The sequence below is a fragment of the Petaurus breviceps genome, unplaced genomic scaffold, assembly GCF_028583685.1.
Source record: "Petaurus breviceps papuanus isolate PSGF00001 unplaced genomic scaffold, PetGlider_PUasm1.0 187, whole genome shotgun sequence".
NCBI classification, from domain to species: Eukaryota; Metazoa; Chordata; class Mammalia; order Diprotodontia; family Petauridae; genus Petaurus; species Petaurus breviceps.
The window spans coordinates 10,033,044-10,057,015 of NW_027185799.1; the positions used below are offsets into that span (position 1 = coordinate 10,033,044).

General features: G+C 39.0%; 1 protein-coding gene across 1 annotated transcript in view; it reads right to left on the reverse strand.

Moving 5' to 3' along the window:
• Positions 1 to 17,918, reverse strand: part of TMEM38B (transmembrane protein 38B) — an 88,186-nt gene extending 70,268 nt beyond the window's left edge. Inside the window, exon 1 of the mRNA XM_069090644.1 lies at positions 17,655 to 17,918. Within this exon, the coding sequence (XP_068946745.1) occupies positions 17,655 to 17,766 (112 nt within the window). The 5' untranslated portion in view covers positions 17,767 to 17,918. The remainder of the gene's footprint in view (positions 1 to 17,654) is intronic.
• Between the last annotated feature and the right edge of the window lie 6,054 nt (positions 17,919 to 23,972).

Genomic DNA, 23,972 nt, shown 5'->3' on the forward strand with positions numbered 1-23,972 from the left:
GAACTTCCAAGGAGACTTGTCAAACTTAATGTTCACTACCACTTTCAAGATCAATCAAGAGGGAATGAATAAATCAAGTAGGGACAAATGACACAATTAGAATGAACCTACGATATATTACTAAGAACTCTGAAGTTCTAGACAAAAAAATTTAATAAATAAAATTGAGATCTTAGAAGAATAAGTAATATATTATCACTATTATGGTAGGTGATTAAAAAGAGAAAAACAGATACAGAAAGTCAAAAAGTGTGGGTTAAAAAGATGGTATCTGATAATGAGTTGAAGTTGCCTATTGGACATCCACTTCAAGATGTTTAACAGCAAGTTGATGTTGTGGAACAAGAACTGAGGAGAGAGACTAAGGTTAGACGGATATGAAGATCTGGAAATCATCAGCATAGAGATGAAAATGGAACCCGTGGGAACCAAAGAGATCATTAAATAAAAAAATAAAGAGAGAGCAGAGGATTAAGGACAGTGCCTTGCAGGACATCTTCAATTATGATATCAAGAATCAACAAAGAAGACTAGGAAAGAGCAATCACATAGGTAAAAGGAAAACCAAGAAAGAGATCAAGAAGCATGAGCACTGAGAAAAGGATATTAGTTGTGCAATAAGGAGATCTTCTGTAGCTTTGGAGAAAGCAGTTTTAGTTGAAGGATGAGATCTGAATGAAGCCAGATTTCAGAGGATTTAGAATATAGTGTGAGGAGTACACCACATTCCTACCAAGTATAGACAGCTTTTTCAGGAAGTTTAACTGAAAAAGGGAGAAGACATAAAGAACAAGCTGTTAGCAGACATGATAGGATCTAGATGAATGATTTTTTTCTGAGGTTAGGGGAAATTTGGGCATGTTTGTAGGCAATCAGAAAGGAGCCAATGGAGAGGCAGAGATTGAAGATTATAGAAAGAGTAGGGATGATAGTAGAAGCAGTCTGCTGAAGACAGGAAGATATGTGATTGAAAGTTCATGTAGAAGATGCAGCTAGGTGGCGCAGTGAATAGAGCACCAGCCCTGGAGTCAGGAGGCCCTGAGTTCAAAACTAGCTTCAGACACTTAACACTTACTAGCTGTGTGACCTTGGGCAAGTCACTTAACCCCAACTGCCCCACCTTCCCCCTTTCAAAAAAAAAGCAAAAAACAAAAAAGAAAGTTAATGTAGAGGAGTTGGTCTTGGTAAGGAGAAGGGCTACCTCTTCTAAAGAGGTTGTAGTGAAAACAGTATATTATTGGATGATGTCTGAATATTATGTGATGAGGAGGGGAGAAGAAAGATATCTTGGTGAATAGCCTCAACTTTTATGGTGAAATATGAGGTGAGACCCTAACAAAAAAAGATGAGGAAATGGGTGGGAACTTGAATATATGGTTTAGAACAGCTGCTGTTGTCAGTAAGATAGGGAACTGATCAGGAAAGAGTAGAACCATTATCTTGCTGAAATGAAAGCCCAACTGAGATTAAATGGTATAACTTTGCAGTGGATCTAAAAAGCAGTTTCATGATTTCCTCCAATCATGTATAGCAGTTGATGCGTTGAGTGAAGGATAAAGAGTATAAATAACCACCCTATGTGTAGCCAAGATGGAATGAAGTAATAAGTCATAGGAATGGACTAAACTGAGGGAACATGGAAGTTTGGGTACTTGAAGTAACCCCAACACATACAAAGAAGTCCCTTAATACAAGTACAGGAATTGAGATGGAGAGGGACACTCTGATCCAGGCACTGAATTCAGTGAGAAAAAGGGGAGAATGTACTAGGAGGTGGTAGGTAACAGCTACCTGAATATGGACTGAATGATAAAATTGGACTGTATGAACCTCAAAGAAGTTATCTTGTGATAGTGTAAAGAGAGTTGTTGTTTTTTTTTAAGTAGTAACTGAGAACAGAATTTATATCTCTGCACCATGGCTTGAAATATACAAAAGATGAGTTCTTGGCAAGGGATAGAATGCACTTTTAAGGATCAGTAAAGACATATTAATCGGAGTCTTACAAATCTAATCAAGTGAGCTCTGTACTGAAAAGGGAGGCTAGAGAAGGAAAAAAAATGTCCATATATATCCAACAAGCATAGTGCCATAGAAAGCAACAGAAAAAAAGTTATTCTCAAGTGATAACATACAAAAAGAGAACCAGCAACAAAACTCAAGGCTTCACATATCTATAAATATATAATTAACACAGTTAATAGAAATTTGACTTCCCAGATGAGTCTTGAAAGGGTCAAATTCATCAAAAAGAATTTGGTTCTGGAAGGACATATATCTTATTTAAAGGAAGGAACAAAGGAAGGAAAGCAGGAAGGAAGGAAAAAGCAGCATTATATATCAAGAACATATGCAGATATGAAGAGATCTAGAAATCTATCAAGATTTCTCCCATATCATGAGAACATTTTGGTAAGAGTCAGTAGAGTAGAAACAGAAGCAAAACTGTGTAGGAACATAGTACAAACTATAAACCAGGACAAGAGGAAAAATTAGGTGAAAAATCTGAGAGATAAATTTAGTTCAGAATTATGTTATAATTAATGATGAGAAACTTCAACTATACCAGCCATCTGCTACCAGGAGCTTTTTCTCTGTCAATGTAAGAGCAGCTGATAAATCTGTAATTTGCCTTAATGATATTTTCATTCTTCCAAAGGTGCAGGAAAACAATAGAGGCAAGAGTTGGAAAAGCAAGCTAAACCTGGAGTTTAGAGAGCTCTGGTTCAGATCATGACTTTATTGTTGCTGTTCCTTTTGGAATAGGACTAAGGATATCCGGAAGGTGATGTCCTGACTTCCAGGTGAGCTGTATTTAAATGAGGCAGAGCTGGGCAAAGTGATCTACCTCACTTTCTCCTCCACAGTCATAGGAGTCCAGTAGCAAGACAAAAGCCAAGATAACTGGCCAGCATGCAGTGGCTGATGTTGGCCTTTCTAAATGAGGTCGCTCCCAGGTCCCAGTTTTTTGAGGCACTGTCCAATGACTAAGGCTAGGTAAGAATGGAGATACCAATGGCCCAAGTTACCATCAGAAAACTATCAATTAATTGGGAGAGGAAGACCTTTAGAGTTTCTGGCCAGAACAGAAAACAATTGCTATTTATATTCATTCTAAGCCATCAAAATCTAAACAATGAGCCACAAAGACTTGTTGTAGACTGCGATGAAATATAGTGATTTGGTTTAAAGGCAGGGTAAAGTAGCTCCATTTGAAACATAAGTCCTTTTTTTTTTAAAGCCTGTTTTTTCAGAGTAATATTTCAAGAAATCATAAGCAAAAACTACACAGGACAAAAAATAAACCATCCCAGCTTTTTGAAAATGAGAAAAATAATGAATATAAAAATAAATAAATAGAAATAATTTTTTTTTAAATCTTGGCCCCAAATCCCAAAATGTCTTACCAAATACGTGACTGGGGCCAAGATGGCAGAGTGAAAACTGGAACTTGTTTAAAGTCATCCCTAATTACCTCCAATACCTGTAAAAAATGACTCTAAACAAATTTCAGAGCTACCAATCACACAAAATGACAGAGTGAAACAAATTTCCTGATGAAGAGAGCCTGGCAAGCCAAAAGGAAGAGCCTACCGCACTGGGCTGGCAGCAGAGCACAGACCCATGTGGGCTGCACTGGCACAGACTGTGTGGAAGCAGACCTCAGGGAACTGAATCACTGGCAGCTGTGGTGCTTTCCTGACTTCTCAAGTCACAAAAAACAAAGACAAAGTAAAAGCTCAGTGGGGAAACTCTGTTGGACCTGGGTGAGAGAAGAGCACAGTATGGCCCCTGCCCCAGGGGGTTGGAGGTGGCAGTGGCTCCTTCTGGAGCTCCAAGCCCACAGATGGTAGGGGGACCAAGCAGTTGATCAGAGGGCAACTGCAGGAATCTATTTGCTGGTGCTGAGGCAGGATTCTCTTGCCATGCTCTGCTCGGATCTAGGTCACAGTCAGGGGTGGTCATCCTGGGGTCAGATCTTTTTTTTTTTTACTCAGACTTTATTTTATTTCTATTTAGTAACAGGGCTAAAGCCTTCTGCGTGATCTTTTTTTTTTCCATTTTTCAAATGTTTTATTAACTTCTGATTTATATCATTCATTTCCACCAGATTTTGAGTTACAAATTTTCTCCCCGTTTTTCCCCTATCCACCGCCCCAAAATAGCAGTCCCACAGGATATCCCTTCCTCCAATCTGCTCTCTCCCATATTTTCTCCCATACCGCCTTTCAACTTTGCCAGTGCCTGTATATCTTATTTCCCAATTACATGCAAAATAATATTAATAATAGTATGTGTGTGTGTGTGTGTGTGTGTGTATTTAAACATTTGATTTTAAAACTTTGAATTCCAGATTCATTCCCTTCCTCCCTTGTTAACCCACCCTTACTGGGAAGATAAGCAGTTCAGTATAGGTTGTACATGTGTAGTTAATGCAAAACAATAACAGTAGATATATTGTAAAAGACTGACTATATTTCCCTCCCTCCTATCCCACCTCCCACTTGTTCTATTCTCTACTTTGATCCTGTCCCTTTTCAAAAGTGGGTGCTTCCAACTTCCCTCCCCCCCAGCCTGCCCTCCGTTCCATCATCCCCCCTTTCATCCCCTTCCCCCCTACTCTCCTATAGGATGAGATACCCTATTTACTGTGTATTTCATTCCCTCGAGCCAAATTTGATGGGAATAAAGTTGATCCATTCCCTTTTTCCTTCCTATTCTTCCCCTCCATTGTAACCATTTTCCCCTGCCTCTTCTATGAGATAGTTTACCCCATTCTGTCTCTCCCCATCTCCTCTCATTATATTCCTCTCTCACCTCTTAATTTCACCTTTTAAGTATCATCCCTTCCTGTTAAATTGGTCCTGTGCCCTTTATCTATGTATACCTGTAAACAAATGGCATGGCACATCTTGTCGGGGCTGAGAAGAGGGAATCTTCATCACAGTTCTGAGGCAGGTGCCTAGAAGTAACTCTGACAACAGCTGTGACACAGGACTCTCCACTCTGGAAACAGAGTTCTACCATAGCAAAGAGCTCAAAAGTCAAGTAATTGGGTGAGAAAATGAGCAAACACAGGAAAAGAAATCAGACTATAGAATCCTTCTTTGGTGACAAAGAAGATACAAAACACAGAACCAAAAGAAGACAACAAAGTCAAAATTCCTGCATCAAAAGCCTCCAAGAAAAACAGGAAATGATCTCGGGCCATGGAGGAGCTCAAAAAGGAGTTTGAAAATCAAGTAAGAGGCAGAGGCTAGGTGGTGCAGTGAATAGAGCACCAGCCCTGGAGTCAGGAGAACCTGAGTTCAAATCCAGCTTCAGACACTTAACACAAAAAAACTAGCCATATGTCCTTGGGCAAGTCACTTAACCCCAATTGCCCTCCAAAAAAAAGGCAAAAAATAAAATAAAGTAAGAGAAGTAAAGGAAAAATTGGGAAAAGAAATTAGAGTGATGCAAGGAAATTATGAAAAACAAGTCAATAGTTTGCTAAAGGAGACCCAAAAAAATATTGAACAAAATAACACCTTAAAAAATTAACTAACTCATATGGCAAAAGAGGTATAAAAAGTCAATGAGGAGAAGAATGCCTTAAAAAGTCAAATTTGCCAGATGGAAAAGGAAACTCAAAAACTCACTGAAAAAAATAATTCCTTCAAAATCAGAATGGAGCAAATGGAAGCCGATGACTTTATGAGAAATCAAGATATTACAAAAACAGATCCAACAGAATGGAAAAACAAGACAATGTAAATATCTCATTGGAAAAACCACTGACCTAGAAAACAGATCCAGGAGAGTTAATTTAAAAATTACTGGACTACCTGAAAGCCATGATCAAAAAAAGAGCCTACATGTCATCTTTCAAGAAATTATCAAGGAAAACTTCCCTGATATTCTAGAACAAGAGGGTAAAATAGAAATTGAAAGAATTCACCGATCACCTCTTGTAAAAGATCCCAGAAAGAAAACTCCTGGAAATATTATAGCCAAATTCCAGAGTTCCCAGGTTAAGAAGAAAATATTACAAGCAGTCAGGAGCAATTTGAAGTATTGTGGAAACACTTCTATATTAAGGGATGAAAGGGCTTGGAATATGATATTCCAGAGATCAAAGGAGCTAGGATTAAAACCAAGAATCACCTACCCAGCAAAACTGAGTATAATACTTCAGGGGAAAATATGGACATTCAATGAAACAGAGGACTTTCAAGCAGTCTTGATGAAAAGACCAGAGCCAAACAGAAAATTTGACTTTCAAATATGAGAAGCAAGAGAAGCATGAAAAGGTAAACAGGAAAGAGAAGTCATAAGTAACTTATTAAATTTGAACTGTTTACATTCCTACATGGAAAGATGATATTTAACTCATGAGATTTTTCTCAGTATTAGGATAGCTGAAGGCTCTGTGTGTGTGTGTGTGTACATAGACAGAGGGTACAAGGTGAGTTGAATATGAAGAGATGATATCTAAAAAATAAAAGTGAGAGATGAATATATTGGGAGAAGGAGAAAGGGAGAGATAGTATAGGGTAAATTATCTCACATAAAAGAGGCAAGAGAAAGTTATTACAATGGAGGGGAAGAGCAGAGAGGTGAAAGGGAGTCAACCTTACTCTCATTGGATTTGGCTTAACGAGGGAATAACATACATATTCAACTGGGTATGTTACCTACAGAAAAGCAGGGGGGAAGTGGATAAAAGGGGGGGATGATTTTTGAAAAGCAACAGGGTCAAAGGAGAAAACAAAATAAATGGGGACAGGAAAGGACAGAGGAAATATAGTTAGTCTTTTACAATATGACTACTATGGAAACATTTTGCATAACTAGTTACACATGTATAGCTGTAATGGGAATGGTAATTTGAAGATCTTCCCTGCCCCTAGGGGAATTTGAAGAACTTAACAGCTTTGAAAGTAAACTCTGACCTCTAATAGGCTGAATGTAATCACTTGGAGCCTGTGAAAGGAGGGGTTTGCTGAAGGGTAGAGCAGAGCCCCCACAGGAAGCTTCCCTGCTTTGAAGATAAATTCTGCCCCCTAATAGGCTGAAGGTAGTCACATGGAGCCTGTGGTATAAGGAGTTTGCTGAAGGGTAGAGCAAAGCCACATGAAGCTGGGAGTCAGAGCTAGTCTGGACAGCTGGGGGAGAAGACACTCAGGCAAGGAGGCAGATAGATTCGTGAGTAACTATTGATCTCATAGTGGTTTGTGGGAAGGCTAAAGGATGTTGTGGCTTTCTGTGTTGTTATGGCTTGTTAACTTCTTTACTACTATGATGGAACAGGCTTAATGGTTTGGGGGTTTGTTTTTTTGGTATTTAAATAAATGCTTTGCTTCTGTCCTCTATATGGAGAGTGTTATATTTTGCCATCAAGTGCAATGCAGGAACATTTATAGTCACGGTCTTTATCATGATCATGGGCACTTTAAATATTGTACTGGCACTACAATTGCTTATATTGAAATGCTTGTCTTCTCAGTGGGGGTGGGTGAGGAGGGAGGGAAGGAGAGAATCTGGAACTCAAGGTTTTAAAAACAAATGTTAAAAATTGTTTTTACATACAACCAGGAAATAAGATATAAAAGCAATGGGTTACAGAAATCCATCTTGGGGCGGCCAGGTAGCACACAGAGTAAGAGCACAGGCCCCAGAGTCGGGATGACCTTGGATCAAATCTGGGCTCAGATACTTAGCACCACACCCCACACCCAGAAACAACTGGCCATGTAACCTTGAGCAAGTTACTTTACCCCAATTGCTTAGAGGCAGCCAGGTGGCGCAGTGAGTAAGAGCCAGCCCCAGAGTGGGGATGACCTGGGATAGAATCTGGGCCCAGAAACTTAGCACCACACCCCACACCCAGAAATAACTGGCCGTGTAACCTTGAGCAAGTTACTTAACCCCAATTGCTTAAAAAAAAATTTTTTTTAAAGAAATCCATCTTGCCCTACAAGAAAGTAAAAGGGGAAGGGGGAAGGGGGAGGGCAGGGAATGGGGGATATAACAGAGGACAGATTGGGGGAAAGGGTAATTAGAATGTTTGTCATTTGGGGATGGGGGATAGGGGAGAGATGGGGAGAAAATTTGGAACTCAAAATCTTGTTGTAATGAATGTTGAAAACCAAAAATAAATATATTCTAAATATATTTTTTAAAATGTGACTGGGCACCTAGTTGGCATAGTGTATCAATAGAGCACTGGCCTGGTTTCAGAATGACTCATTTTCATGAGTTCAAATCTGGTCTCAGACACTTACTAGCTGTGTGACCCTAGGCAAGTTACCTAACCTAATCTGTCTCAGTTTTCTCATCTGTAAAATGAGCTAGTGAAGAAAATGGCAAACCACTCCAGTATCTCTGCCAAGAAAACCCTAAATGGGGTCATGAAGAGTCACACACAACTGAAGAACAACAACAAAGGAGCTATGTGACTATGGTTGAGTCATTCAAACTCTACATACCTCAAGTAACTTTTGAGGACTAAATCATAATAAATTAAATATACATTAATACAATACAAATTATATATGTAAATAATGAAAGAAAAAGGAATATGAAGGGTATAGATCACTTCAAGGGTAATAAGCATGCTGCCAGTACAAATTAAGTTAGTAGTTTCAAAATCCTGTATATCTTTTTTTAAAATATCCAAAGTATTAAAAAAAAATTTGTTTTAAATAGATGACCTACTTTATAAATATTTTACTACTTCTGTTTAGACAGGAGAAATCTGTTACCAATACTGCCCTTTTAAAATCAACTGTCCCACACATGCTATTTTAAGTACAAAAGAAGCTGGTTTTTTGATGATTTGTTTAAAATATGCTATTGCTATCTAAAAAAGAACCTCATCTTTTTTTTCAAATAGTATGGAAGAATCTAAACAAGTCACAGATACTACAGATAACACAAATTCCTTAAGATAAATCCAAATTATAACAGATTTAAAATAAAATATTTAACCATGACAAAAACAGAAATGTATATTCCAAACAAGAAGAATCTGGGCTATCTTGATTACATGTACCTCTCAAACTGCTGTTACCATTCTTTCCCCTACTTTGTAAGAACTAAATTTTCTCCAAATTAATAATTCATTTCCTCATATTAAAGAAGCAAACAAAATTGAAAATTATGCTGCTTAGTACAATAAGTATTTTCAGTAAGATCTAAATAGTTTCTAAATCATATATGTATTTGTCATCTCCCCTATAGCGACTGTTTCATTCATTTTACCTGTATCCACAGCTCCAGTAAATAGTGGACTCAATTAATACTTGCTGATTGACTGACCAAAATTTCAATAAATCACATGTCCCAATATTTTGAGAATTGTATTTTTAACATTCTAGTTACAGAAGTCCTTCCATGAACAAAAATGATAACACTTTTAAAGATACATTTAGTTAACGAAAATGTCATTAACTTGTAGAAATCATGCAGAAGGCATAGATTTCAGCATGTCAGAAATGGACTTACGATATGAAAATATAATGCTAACAAAAATAAAGCCAATATGAAGTAATGCTATGAATGAAACTCACTCACATTATAATTATTCAATTCTAAATATTCATATTGGACCCTCACCTACACTTAAGGGGAAAGGAGAGCAAGAATATTAAATAGAGAACAATTTTAGTTCTCTGAGTGACAGCTTGATGGCACACTGGATAGAGCACTAGGCCTGTAGCCAGGAAGATCTGAGTTCAAATGCAGCCTGGAATATTTATTATCTACATGACCTTGGGCAAGTCCCTTAAACTCCATTTGCCTCAGTTTCCATAACTATAAAATGGTGATGATAATGGTACCTACTTTGCAGTATTGTGAGGATCAAATGAGATCTCTGTAAAGTGCCTGGCATAGTACCCAGTACTACAAAAATGCCTATCCCTTTCCCCTTCTTTTATTACTAGTAACTACAATGACTACTACAAAAACAGCCTTGAGTTTATGAAAGAAGAAAGGGTGACAAACATTTCCTGTTTCTTTTACCTTATCAGAGTCAAATCTGTATTGTCTACATGTGTCCATCAGCAACAGGATTATAAGTTCCTGGTGGTCAAGGTCTGGCTTTAATTTATCTCTGTAGCTCTCCCAGCCCCTTGCACACAGTTTGTTGTACAGAGCAGACACTAAGTAGGTGGTGGTTGAATTAATGTTGCTAAGTTAAGCGAAAATGACTGACATAAATTCCTTTCACCAACTGCCACCACTGGGAGAGGCAAGCCAGCCTAGGAAAAGCAGCATGATATCCTGAGGCAGGAGGAAGCCTTGGGATACTCAAACCACTCAATTCCCCTCAGACCCCAAACAGGGAAACCCAGAACCCAGCAGTCAAGAACTCCTGGGATAGCAGGGCCCCAAACACCATCTATGTTGGCAAGGCTGTGAGAAGACAAACACATTAACATACTGTTGGCAGAGTGACAAACTCATTACAGCCTTTCTGGAAAACAATTTGGAATTATGTGAGAAAAATAACCAGCCCATTCATATCCTTTAACCTTGTCAAAACATTACTGGGCATATACTCCAAGGAGGTAAGAGAGAAAGAAAGGTCCCATATACACTACAACATGTACAAGCAAGGAGGGCAGTATCAGCACTGTGCTAAATTACATACTTTTTTTAAAAGTAGTATTTAATAGTCACAATTTCATATACAACCCTCTTTTTCTGTTCTCTGTATATTAAAATATTCATGCTTGCTATTTAAATTCTTAATTTTTAAAAAACAAAAAATTTTTAAAGGTAACTCCAAGATTTTGTATAGCTAGAACAGTAAGAACATATATCAGTAGTTATTGATATTCTTCATCTTACCTTTTTTAATATCAATAAGGCCAAAGATTTGTTCCACAACTTTGGTATCTTCCCCTCCTTCAACTACCTTATATAAATCCTTCAATACCCTCACAATACAGGTCTCCTCTTTAATACCTGTTCTAGTCTGGCTAATTTTCCAGTTTTGTCCTCTAGTAATTTCTACATATTCATCATGATTATCATCACAGTAATATTGATAGCATGTATATAGTACTTTAAAGTTTACAAAGCACTTTACAAATACCTCATTTTATCCTCACTTATAAATTATTTTACACTGCAGTTTCAAAGCAATTTGGTAATGAATAGAGTAGATAAATCAAGGTGGACCAGCCAAGGTCCAACTCAATGGCCTTTCCTCACCACTAAGGCTGACAATGAACCTTCAATCCCCGTGAATTAATCTATAGCACTTAGAATCTTTCCTGTAACTCTACCTTTCTGCTTTATATGGTACTTACCTAGGTAAATGTCACATTGACCCAGCCAAAAGCTGAGTCTTTTGAGTTCAAAGTCTGCTGTTTTAGCATAAGAAGTGGAGAGCACAGTGCCTGGCACATAATAGGCTTGCTGAATAATAAATGCTTGCTAAACTGAATTTTTCCTGCCTCCATCCTTTGTTCTCATTGAGAACAAAGTCTCTGTACCCCTCAATATTTTATCAGATCATTATCCCTACTCTGACTTCACTTTTATCAGATGTTAAAAGAGAGAAAAAAACGAAACCAATGAATTGGGCATGCACCCAAAAAAAATTTTTAGGAAAAGTCAAGAAATTTTTTTAAAAAAACATCCAAATGACAGAAAAAAACTAACAAAACTGAAAACAAAAATTGAAACAATAAATACAAACCTAGAATAGCTAGATTTACAAGTGAATTCTATCAAAATGCTAGCAAATATTAGAAGAATACTTAAGTCCAATACTAATAGTTCGCAAAAAAGAGAAAAATAAGGGATCCTACCAAATTCTTTCTATGACACAAATATAAACCAGAGACAAAAAAAAAAAAAGGCAACCCAACCCTATAGGCCAATACCCTTAATGAATAGTAATGCAAAAATAATTACATAACATATTAGCAGAGGCTATAACAACAAATCAAAAAGATTACATGCTGTGACCACATTGGGTTAATAACAAGAGTACAGGGTTGTTTCAATAATAGAAAAACTACACAATAAATCATATTAATAAGAAAAATAATAAAATGGTATTATTATACTAATATAATAGATAACAGAAAAGGCTTTTGACAAGACATACATTTCTGTCAAAAACACTAAAAACCATAGGAATAAGTAAGCCTTTCCTCAATATGATAAATCGTATATATCTAAAACCAAGCATTATTATAATCTTCCCAATGATAACAATAGTAACAATAATAATAACTATCGTGTTCATAATAAAGTCTGCAAAGCACTTTGCAAATATTACCTCATCTTGTAAAATAATAATAGGAAATAAATAGTAAATAAATACTAAGTGCCTAACAACCTTGGAATGCAAGTGCTATTATTGTCTCCATTTACAAATGAGGAAGTTGAGTAAAAGGTTAAGTGATTTGCACAGGTCACACAGTAACTGAGGCCACATTTGAACTCTGGTCTTCCTAACTCCAAGATCAAAGATAAAGCAAGAATGTCCATTATCACATTATTACCTGACTTATAGCTACAGGTTCTGGCTAAAGCAATAAGATAAGAAAAAGAAATAATGGCATACATGAAGAAAACAAACATGATTTTTGCAGATAATGATGATCTACTTAGAGAACCTGAAAGATTCAACTAAAACAATTAATTGAAACAATAACTTTGTTAAAACAGCAGGGCATAAAATAAATCCATTTAAGTCATCTATATATTCATAAGGAAGACACAAATTCCATTCAAAATAACTACAAAATATTATAAATATGCAAAAAATACAATATAAAATATTCAGAAGTTCACCTAACAAGACATACATAATTCAGTCAGTCAACAAGCATTTATTAAGCACATACTAGCTGCCAGGAACTTAAAGGAAGCCAGGGAGAGATGAGGAGGGAGAACACTCCGAGAAAGAGAAACATTCGGTGAAAATGCCCAAAGCCAAGAGATGGAATGTCTTATTCGTGGAACTACTTGAATGTCACAGTGATGGATCAAGTGTATGTGTCAGGAAGTAAGGTATAAGAAAACTAGAAAGTAAAGATAGTTGAAGAGAATATATATGTATGCATAGGAGAATGTATGTGTGTATAAATTCATATGTGAGTGTGTGTATATATGTGTACATGTATACATAGAGTGCACAGGATCAGTTGAATAGGAAGGGATGCTATCTAAAAAATAACATTAAGAGGAGAGAGAGGAATATAATGAGAGAAGGAGAAAAGGAGAGATAGAATAGGGTAAATTATGTCATAAAAAAAGAGGCAAGAGAAAACTGTTAGAATGGAGGGGAAGAGCAGGAAGGTGAAAGGGAATGGGTCAACCTTACTCTCACTGAATTTGTCTTAATGAGGGAATAACGTACACACTCATTTGGGTATCTTACTCTACAGGAAAGTAGGGGGGAAGGGGATGAAAAGGGGTATAATAGAAGGGAGAGCAGACTGGGGGACAGGGAAGTTAGAAGCACATACTTTCACAAGGGGCCAGATCAAAGTAGAAAATAGAATAAGTGAGGGGTGGGATAGCATGGAGGGAAATATAGTTAGTCTTTCACAATATAACTACTATGGAAATATTTTGTATAACTACACATGTACAACCTATATTGAATTGCTTATCTTCTAGTGGGGGTGGGTAAGGAGGGAAGAAGGGAAAGAATCTGGAAATCAAAGTTTTAAAAACAAATGTTAAAAAAATTGCTTTTTACATGCAAGTGGAAAATAAGATATACAGGTATTGGGGTATAGAAATCCATCTTGCCCTACCAGAAAGTTAGAGGGAGTATGGGGGAGGATATAAGAGAGAGCAGATTGGGGGAAGGGATTGCTATCAGTAGGATTGCTATCTTGGGGGGCAGGAGGGAAAGCAAGGGAAATATGGGGAGAAAATTTGTAACTCAAAATTTTGTGGAAATGAATGTTGAAAACTAAAAATAAATTTTTAAAAACATATATGTACAAATAAAAAAAGAAATTTCAAAATAGAAAAAAAAGAAAACTAGAAAGCAGAAAGGCAGCCAAGTTATAAAGGGCTCTGAATGTCAAAGTGAGAATTTTGTATTTGATCCTGGAGGCAAAGGAGTCACGTGGTGAGACCTATGCTTTAGGAAAATCACTCTGTTAGCTAAATAGAAGATGAAATGCAGTGGGGAGAGACTTGAGATAGGTAGATCCACCAGCAGATTATTTCTGGTAAAAAATCCCAAGTATAAAGTGACAAGGCAAACACTAGGGTGGTGGCAATATCAGAGAAGAAAAGGGGTCATATTTCAGAGATGTTGCTAAGGTGAGATCCAAAGGCCCTGAGAGATGGGGAGGTGAGACAGAGTGAGAAATGATGATATCTAGACTGCCAGCCTGGTTGCCTGGGAGAACAGTAGTACCCTTGACAGTAAATGGGAAGTTAGGAAGAGCAGAGGGATTAGGAGGAAAAATAATGAGTTTCATTTTTGATATGTTGGGTTTAAGATGTATAAGAGTTTTTGATGGGACACCTAGTTTGAAATGTATGGGCAGTTAGTTAGATGAAACTGGAGGTTAGGAGAGAATTTAGGGGTGGGTAAACAGATCTAGAATCATCTGCAAGAGATCTGACAATTGATTCCATGGGAGCTAGCAAGATCACCAAAGGAAAGAGTTTAGAGGGAAAAGAGAAGAAAACCCAGGATAGAGCCTTAAGGAATACCCAAATGGGTTCTTGAAGAGCTGGACACAACTGAAAAATGACTAACAACAAGAGATCTGCCTATCTCAAGTCTCTCCCAACTCCATCCAATCCATTCTCCATTCAGCCACTAAAGTGATTTTCCTAAAGCTCAAGTTTGATCACAGGGACTCTACCCCCTCACACCCTACCCCACCCATACACACACACCTAAATAAATTCTAATGCAATAAACTTCAATAACTCTCCACCCTGGTTCTATAGCCTGGGAGTAAAAGCAAAATCATTTGTTTTTCAAAGCCTTCATAATCTAACCCCCTCCTACCTTTTCAGTCTTCTTACACCTTACTCTTCAATACATACACTTCAATTCAGTGACACAGGCTTCCCAGCTAATCCACAAACAAGACCCTGCTCCCTAGGCTCCAGGCACACTCTGTTTGGAATGCTCTCCCTCCTCCAATCCAACTACTTGAGCTCTCTGGCTTCCTCTAAGTCCCAACTAAAATGCTACTTCCTATAAGAAGCCTTCCCCAACTCCTGTTAATTATTTCCTAATTATCCTATATATAGCTTGCTTCATATACTTATCCTACATATAGTTTGCTTTGTATTATTTGCATGTGGTATCCCACTTTAGATTGTAAACTTCTAGAGAATGGGGACTATCTTTTGCCTCTTTTTCTATTCCCGGGGCTTAAGCACAGTGCCTGGAACATAGCAGGTGCTCAATAAATGTTTACTGAATCGAACTGATCATTTCCAATTTATCCTGTGTATATGTATATATATGTGTGTATATATATATATATAATTTGTAAATAATAATAATAGCTAGCATTTACATAGAGCTTACTACATGCCAGGCACTGTACAAGCCCTTTACAAATATTATCTCATTTGATCCTCACAACAACCTACTAAGATAGGTATAATTATTAACCTCATTTTACAGATAAGGAAACTGAAGCAAATAGGTTAAGTGACTTGCCCAGGGTCACATAACTAGAAAATATCTGAGGATTGATCTTCAACTCAGTTCTTCCTAACTCCAGGCCTAAAACTCTATCTCCTGCTGCCACCTAGCTTCCTCTATTAATTTATAGTAGTTTGTGTGTTATCTCTCCCATTAGACTTCAAGTTCCTTGAGAGCAGAGACTACTTTTTACCTTTCTTTGGTATGCTCAGCACTTAGGACAGTGCCTGGCACACAGAGGGTATTTAACAAAGGTTTACTGATTTACTGACAATTGTATACAACCCTCAGCCTTCTCAAAGCATTTAGCCATGAAAAGGCTATTGGATGACAGCTAGCAGGGATAGATAGTAAGGATTTCTTTGAGGATTGGAGACATAGATGTGTTTATAGGATGAAGGGATGCAACCAGTAAGTAGAAAAAGAGCAAGTGAAGATTAGATAGAGACTGGAAATGACAAAAGGGGCGATCTGATGGTGAAGAAAAGATGGGAGGGGATCACTTGAGCACAGAAAACAATTTGCCTTGGCAAGAAAAGCTACCTCTTCATATGAGACAAGAGGGAAGTAGGAAATAGAGGCAGAAGACATTTGAGAGATAAGATGACAAAGAGATGATAAAAAGGAGTCCTAAGCAAATGCCATCGATTTTTTCGGTAAGTTTTTCTCCCAATTTCCCACCAGTTTGACTGCTTTGGGACCCCTTTGGACCTCTCCATCTGCCTTCCTTCTCCAGGAGAAGGCATCATTAGGAAATCTGATTATGCTGCAAATTTGAATCTGCCTGGTCCTCACATCTCTTCAATGCTCTTCTGATTGGACCTTCTGACTAGAGTGAGGGCATGGGCTTCTACTTAAGGAGAGGGCTCAGCACTGTTTTCCTCCAGATTTCCCACTGGTTCCACGGTTCCACTGCTTTCCCACTTCTCTACCTCTCCCCAACCCCTTCAATTCCTTTTGTGTGCAGTCTTTCCCCATTAGATTATAAACCCCTAGAAGGCAAGGACTGTCTTTGTTTCTCTATATTTGCATTCCTAACCCTTAGCACAGTTCCTGGCACGTAGCAGGCTCTTTATAAATGTTTACTGACTAGTAAGGCAAAATTCTCAGCTGAAAAAGGGAGGGGTAAGAAAAAGGAAAAAAAAAAAAGGTCTGCAAAAGGCTATTGGAGAACTGCTGCAAATCAGATAGTAATACCTCACTTTGAATTCAAATTCTATAATTCTAACTTTTACTTTCAGGCGGTTAATTTAAATTAATTTAAATACTTACAGAACTTTCAGAGTTGCAAAGTGCCCCATAACTACGTAAATATTTCAAGAGATGTCATTTTTTTAAATGGAGGAAAAAAAAATCTCAAACATTTCTGATCTGGGATCGTCAACTGTGAACACTGTAGGCTTTTAAATGCTTTACAAGAACATGACTTCGACACCGGGCAAAGCTTTAGATGCTTAGACTGCAACAGAAACACTGGAGCCACCGATTCTGGCTCTGGGTCACTTAGCCACCTGTCTTAAATGGCAAATCGGGCAAGAGCCAAGACTGCAAGTGTTTCCTGGACTGCCGAAGTTAATTATATACAGACTGGGACACAGGGGTAGCCATTGCCCACATTAAGAACTTGTCCATTAAGCGCCATGTATGGGCAAGATCCTACGTTCAGCCCAGAGGAGGGGGCGGTCTGAAAAAGCGGGGGAGGATCTATATTATGGGTATAGTTTACTTCCTGGGAGAAGCAACTCCATCTTCGCGCTAACTTTCCATTGCCCGTATAAGGTCTGAGAAGGGTTTTACAAACATGGTCAGATTTTACCCTCACCATGCCGGGGAGGCCAGCGCCAGGGCGCTCAGTCTGCGAGTTAAGATTAAGCTCGGGTAACAAGGGGGCCGAGCAAAGGGGGAGGGGCCAGGAGAGGCGTCGGGAGGAAACTGAGGCTGGGAGCGATGCCTTCCCTGCCCGGAGGCGCTGGAGGTTGGCCCGCGTCTCCCGGCCGAGGGGACTCACCGAGCTGCTGCCTCAGCGTCATCACAGACACCAGATAGTGGGCGATATCGAAGAAGGGGAACATGGAGACCCGGGAGAAGGCTAGGGTCAGCTCCTCCCACCGATATTCCATAGCGACTGCGGAGGGTCCCCCGCGTACCCCCGGGGCTTGGGCTCCAGCGGTTTGCTCCACTCGGATGGGGGCGTTCCTCCGCCGCCAGCCCCCTCCTCAGCTCACTCCGTAGCACTGCGCGCATGCGCTTAATACCCCGCTGGACCGTAGGGAGGAGGGGGTGGAGAAGGGGAATCCGGGGGCGGAGCGGAGGTCTAGCGCGCGGACGGGGGCGGGGCACCAACAGTCGCGGAAAGCGGTTGGCCAGGCGGGATAGGCCCCGCCTCCTCACTCCCCTCACCGCGGCCGCAGAAGGTCCGGGAAGCCTGAAGAGGCGAGAGGCAGTAGTCGCTGGGCGGAGCGACTTTATCTCTTCTACCGTAGGTTCTTCCTGCGCAGTTCCTGGAGTGGGAGATCTTCCCCCAACCCCCAACCCCTCAAGATAACTTGGTCCAGAACTGGAAACGACCTGAGAGCTCTCTGAGTCCGACCTTCTAGTGTTACACTCCGTGGTTCTCGCCGCCACTCCCCCCCCCCACCCTAGCACATGGCCGCATGAGGGCTGCGGGTGATTGAGGCGCCAGGTGGCTGCGTTTTATTGGCTTCGCTTTGGGCAGTCTGGGGCTGGGGCGACCTAAGCCTCAGGCTCTCAGCCTCAGTTCCCTCCCTCCTGGGAATCCTGATTGGAATGATTTCCCATTTCAAAATAGGAGAGTCTGCCCCTCCGGAGTTCAGAGTTCCGTGCAGGGATTTACTTTACTTAAGTTCACCAGCAGATGTATTCCCACTGTGTGAATTCAGGAAGCATTTATTAAGTGACTGCTGTGTGCCAGGGCCCGTGCTAAAAAAGAAAAAAAAAAAAAAGCGGGCCCTGCTTGCCAGGGGCTCAGTCTAATAGTAGCATTGTGCTGAGCTCTGGAGGAGATTCGAGGTTTAGATAAGACTGGTCTCTTGTCCTCGGGGAGCGAGGAAGAATCAAGTCAAATTAACAAGCATTTATTGATAGTAATACAATTACTCTGGGCCAAGCACTATGCTGAGAACTGGGAACAGCAAAAAACAAACGACTCAATTCTTGCAGTGTACACAGTCTGATGAGGGAGTGTAATGTAATGCCAAGGAAAGGCAACTTCCCAAGGTTCAAAATACCAGCATAGGTGCTCTCCATTTTATTCAGTGACCAACCAAGAACAGAGAAGATCAAAACATGACATCATTCAAAATACAGTATTTACTAAGTGTGATTAAATAGTCTCCAAGTACTACCCCACCCCAGGACCTTCCAATCATTCAATCAATTACAAAGTCCCTGGTCTAAATACTACTCCACCCCTAAGCTGTACCTTCATTTAGTCCATCACAAAGCCCCTCTTCTCAAATGGAGATTAGTTTCCAATCATAAGTAAACTATATCCATTTGTTCAATCACAGAACACAAAAAGGTCAAAAGTTCCCCACCCCTGGATCACAATTGAATCTACCCCAGAGTTACAACAAGTTTAAGCACAGCACTTAATACCCAAATGGAGGTCTTTTCTTCATCTTGACAAGAGGCAAGTTCTCAGCAATCTTAGTTCCTGGGGAGACAAGGCTTAGCAAGGCCACAAGATACATTGCCAGTCCCTTCATTAATTCATCCTCTGTCTGCAGAACAGTCCTAGAACCCCTGAAAACATTAGCAAAACCCTCTCCCAGGATTTCTGTAAACATACAACAAGAAAATCCTTCTTCAGGGCTTCTGAACCAACAGAAACGTTCCCAGACCCCTGCAACAACAGCACTGTCCTTCACCAGTGGACAGTATTCATTCTGTCTGCAGGACAGTCTCCAGACCCCTGCAACAACAGCACTGTCCTTCACCAGTGGACAGTATTCATTCTGTCTGAAGGACAGTCTCCAGACCCCTGCAACAACAGCACTGTCCTTCACCAGTGGACAGTATTCACTCTCTGTCTTCAGGACAGTCTCAGGAGCTCTTAGCCAACAGCCAGGTTCCAGGACTTCTTCAACAGGACTGTCTTTCACCAGTGGACAAATCTGGCAAAACAACATCAAAACAAACAGACAAAGTACCAGCAAAACAGCCATGTCTCCTCAGTCCTTGGCAGCTCAGGGGGCAGGTCTCAAAAGTCCGGGGCGATTCAAAGTGGCCCCCAGCAATTCTCTCTGTCTCTCTCTCTGCCTCCACGAGGGTGCTGCTTCCAAAAAGTTCTTCTGCCTCTGTCTTGTGTCTCTCCAAATCTAAGTCACCAGCTCCTCCCAGTTCAGGACTCTCTTTTCACATCAACAAGTCCATCCCACAGGTGGGATTAACAAGCTCTGGGTTTTAACACAATCAATTTGAAAACCAAGCCAATACAGGGGAATCTTTATATTCCATTACTATCACAGTGAGAGAACATGCAAATATAAAAATGGAGAGACATTCAGAAGGAAAATAGGCAGAAGTCAAAACCTTTCCTAAGTTACCATAAAATATGTGTGATCCTCAATTCTAGTGCCTTCCCTCCGTTATCTCAAATTTTTCCTGTATGTTGTTTGTACAGAGGTTACTCTCATGTTGTCTCCCTCAGTAGAAAGTTCCCTAGAGTGGAAACTTAGTTTTCTTTGTATCCCCAGTGCTTAGCCCACTGTCTGGCCCATAACAGGTGTTTAATACATGCTTATTGACTATTTGGCTTATTTTTGACACCTCATTTTAATGGATCAACCAAACAGGTTTTGATAAGTTTCAGTTTGGTTTGCAGTTCTCTTTGTTTTTAATAGTGTATCGTGGATTTAAGAATTATATCTGGAAGTCATTTAAATCCTAAAATAATGTCAAAAATATTTGTTTCATTCAAACATGGAACCATAGGATCATAGATTTAGGACTAAAAGCAGGGTAGTTGGGGTTAAGTGACTTGCCCAAGGTCACATGGCTAGTAAGTGTTAAGTGTCTGAGGTCAGATTTGAACTCAGGTCCTCCTGACTCCAGGGCTGGTGCTCTATTCACTGTGCCACCTAGCCGACCCCAACCCCTTCATCTTTACTGAGACTCAGAGAGGTTAAGGGATTTGTCCAAGGTCACATCATCACTATTAAATTTCAAATTCCTGAACTTGGATTAAAAAATTAAACTACCTAAGTACACAGAATATGGGAAATATTTTTTTTCAAATGCTTTATTAACTTCTGATTTACATCATTCATTTCCTCCAGATTTTGAGTTACAAATTTTCTCCCCATTTTTCCCCTACCCACCACTCCAAAGTAGCAGTCCCACAGGATATCCCCTCCTCCAATCTGCTCTCTCCCATATTTTCTCCCATACCCCTTTCGACTTTTCCAGTGGATCTCTATGCCCCAGTGCCTGTATATCTTATTTCTCAGGGAAATATTAACTGCAGCTCATGTCCATGTGCAAAGTGCCTGGGTGCTGTGATGATCTGAAAGGTCAAAGTGTGTTGAGTGACACTGATTTATGTGGAAAAAACCTAGGAATTTTAGTGCAAAGTTCAATATAAGTAACATAAGTGGAACAGGACAGTCAAATAAGCTAATACAATCTTGGACTGCATGAATAGAAAAATAGTATTCAGAATAAAGGAAGCTAGTCATTGTACCCTACTCTGATCAGGCTACATTTGTAGCACAGTGTTTATTCTCAGATGAGGTGATACATCCTAGGAAGTACATTAATAAATTGGAATAAGTTTTGGAGACTACATTTTTATATTTACATAAAGGTACAATAGTTGTGAGATTCCTGTGACCTTACTTTCTCCTTGAAACATATTACAATAATATAACTTCTTCATTCACTTTTTAATGACATTTTATTTTTTCCAATTACATGTAAAGATGATTTTTAACATTCATTTTTAATAAAATTTTGAGTTCCAAATTTTCTCCCTACCCTCCCCCCTTCCTAAGACAGTAAGGAATTTGAAATAGGTTATATATGTACAATGACGTAAACCTATTTCTATTTCAGTCATGTTGTGAAAGAAGAAATAGTTTGCAAAACAATTACAGTTTGCAAAAGGAAAAAACTACCAAAAAAAAGTGAAAACAGTATTATGCTTCAATCTGTATTCAGACTCTATAGTTCTTTCTCTAGATAATGGATAGCATTTTCCATCATGAGTTCTTTGGACTTGTCTTGGATCATTGTTGTATTGCTGAGAACTAAGTCAATAATAATCTTCATTCATTTTAATTGTATGGAGTTAAATTAAAAATCATTCAAATTTATTCAGTTTTTAAAAGCAGATGCCTCATTTATTGATCTATAATAAATGTAATTGAATAACACTGTTCCTTGTTCACCCTCTGGGTGAGGTGAGAGTGATGATAAGGGATCTGGTTACACCAGAAGAGATATTTGTAAAGTGTTTAGCTTGGTGCTTGGCATACAGCAGACACTTAATAAATGCTTGTTTCCTTCATTTAGTCTGGAAATTAGGAAACATGAAAACAGGTTCTCTGACTTCAGGTAATAAAAAAGGCTATCCTGTGAAAGAGATATTCAGTTGGCTCTGTTTGGCCTCAGGGATAGCACAAACCTAGGAAGGATAACTAAGGCTGGGTTGCAGAATGCGGATTCAAAAAGATCTTAGGAGGTTAGAATACCAGGCCAAGCTTAATTAAATGAACTTAGATAGGGTGAAGTGTAAACCTGGGTTTAAAATATCAATTTGTCAAGTACAAGATGCGAGGTGGTAATGCTACATGGCTACACAGTAACTTGTTTGAAAAAGATCTGGGAGTTTCAGTGGATTGTAAACTCCCTGTCGGTTAAAAGCCCAAATAACTAATGTCATCTTAGGTTAAATTAAAGCTACCCAGTGCTTAGGGTTGGGGAGGTGGTAGTTCTGTTGTGCTTTAGCTAAGTTAAACTACAACTGGAGTCCTGTATTTGATTCCAAGCACCACATTTCAGGAAAGACACTGATCAGCTGGAGAGCATCCCAAAAAGGAGGTAAAGGTGATAAAAGCATAGAGATCATGCCTTGTGATGCTGGGCTCAAAGAACTGGGGTTGTTTAGCCCAGATAAGAGAAAACTCAGCTGTCATTAGTATCACTTTGAAGAAGTTTTCTTCAAGGATCTGAGGGGCTGTACCTGGGAAGAAGGAACAGAAGGTGAAAGTTAGAGGCAAATTATGGCTTATTGTAAGGGAAAACTACCTAACAATTAAAACTAGCCAAAAGCAAAATAAGCTGCCTTAGGAAACCTTGGTTCCCTCTCACTAGAAGTCTTCAAACAAAGGTAGGGTGACCTCTCTGTGGGTATATTGCTGAGGTCATTCTTATTCAGGTTAAGTTTAAACTAGATAGAGGTAGTCACTGATATTCCTTCCAGATGAGGTGCTATAGGAGTGGTGGTTACACAAAGGCAGAGATTTTGACTCAATAAATAAAGAACCAGGGCCATTTCCCAGCGGTCTGGTGATCAAAGGATATGAACATGTGGTTTTTCAAAAGAATAAATGTAAACTATCAATACTCATGAAAGATGCTCCAAATCATTTAAAATTTTTAAATTGCAAACCACAATAACGCTGAGGTTTCAATCTTATACCTGGAAAACTGATGAAAATGACAAATGATAAATATAATAAATGTTGGAGAGGCTGTAGAAAACAGATGGAGCCGTGAATTGCTCTAACCATTCTGGAAAAACCATTCAAAATATGCCCCAAATGTCACTAAACTTTACATACCCTTTGACTCAGCAGTATCTCTACTAGGTTTATAACTCAAAGAAAGAAGGAAAGGTCCCATATGTGCAAAAATCTTTACAGCAACACTTTTGGAATAGCAAAGAACTGAAAACAATGTAATCATTTCTCATTTGGGGAATAGATTAACTAAATTATGGTATATGATTATAGTGGAATATGATTTCACAATAAGAAACAAGAAATATGAATAATTTAGAGAAACTCTGGGAAACTTCTATAAAATGATGCAGAATGAAGTAAGCAAAACCAGAACAATTTACATAATGACAACAATAATGTAAAAAAAATTGAAATACTTCAAACTTTGATAAATTCTGTGAACAATCATGAATTCAGAAAATTGGTGGTGCAGCATGCATCCCAGCTCTAGAGCTAAGGAATGAAAATATATTTCATATTATTTTGCTTTACTTGACTATACTTTTTTTTTAAAGCAAGGGTTCTATGAGGAAGTAAGGGGAATTGATGGGACATAATGCTATAAAAATAAAAATACCAGT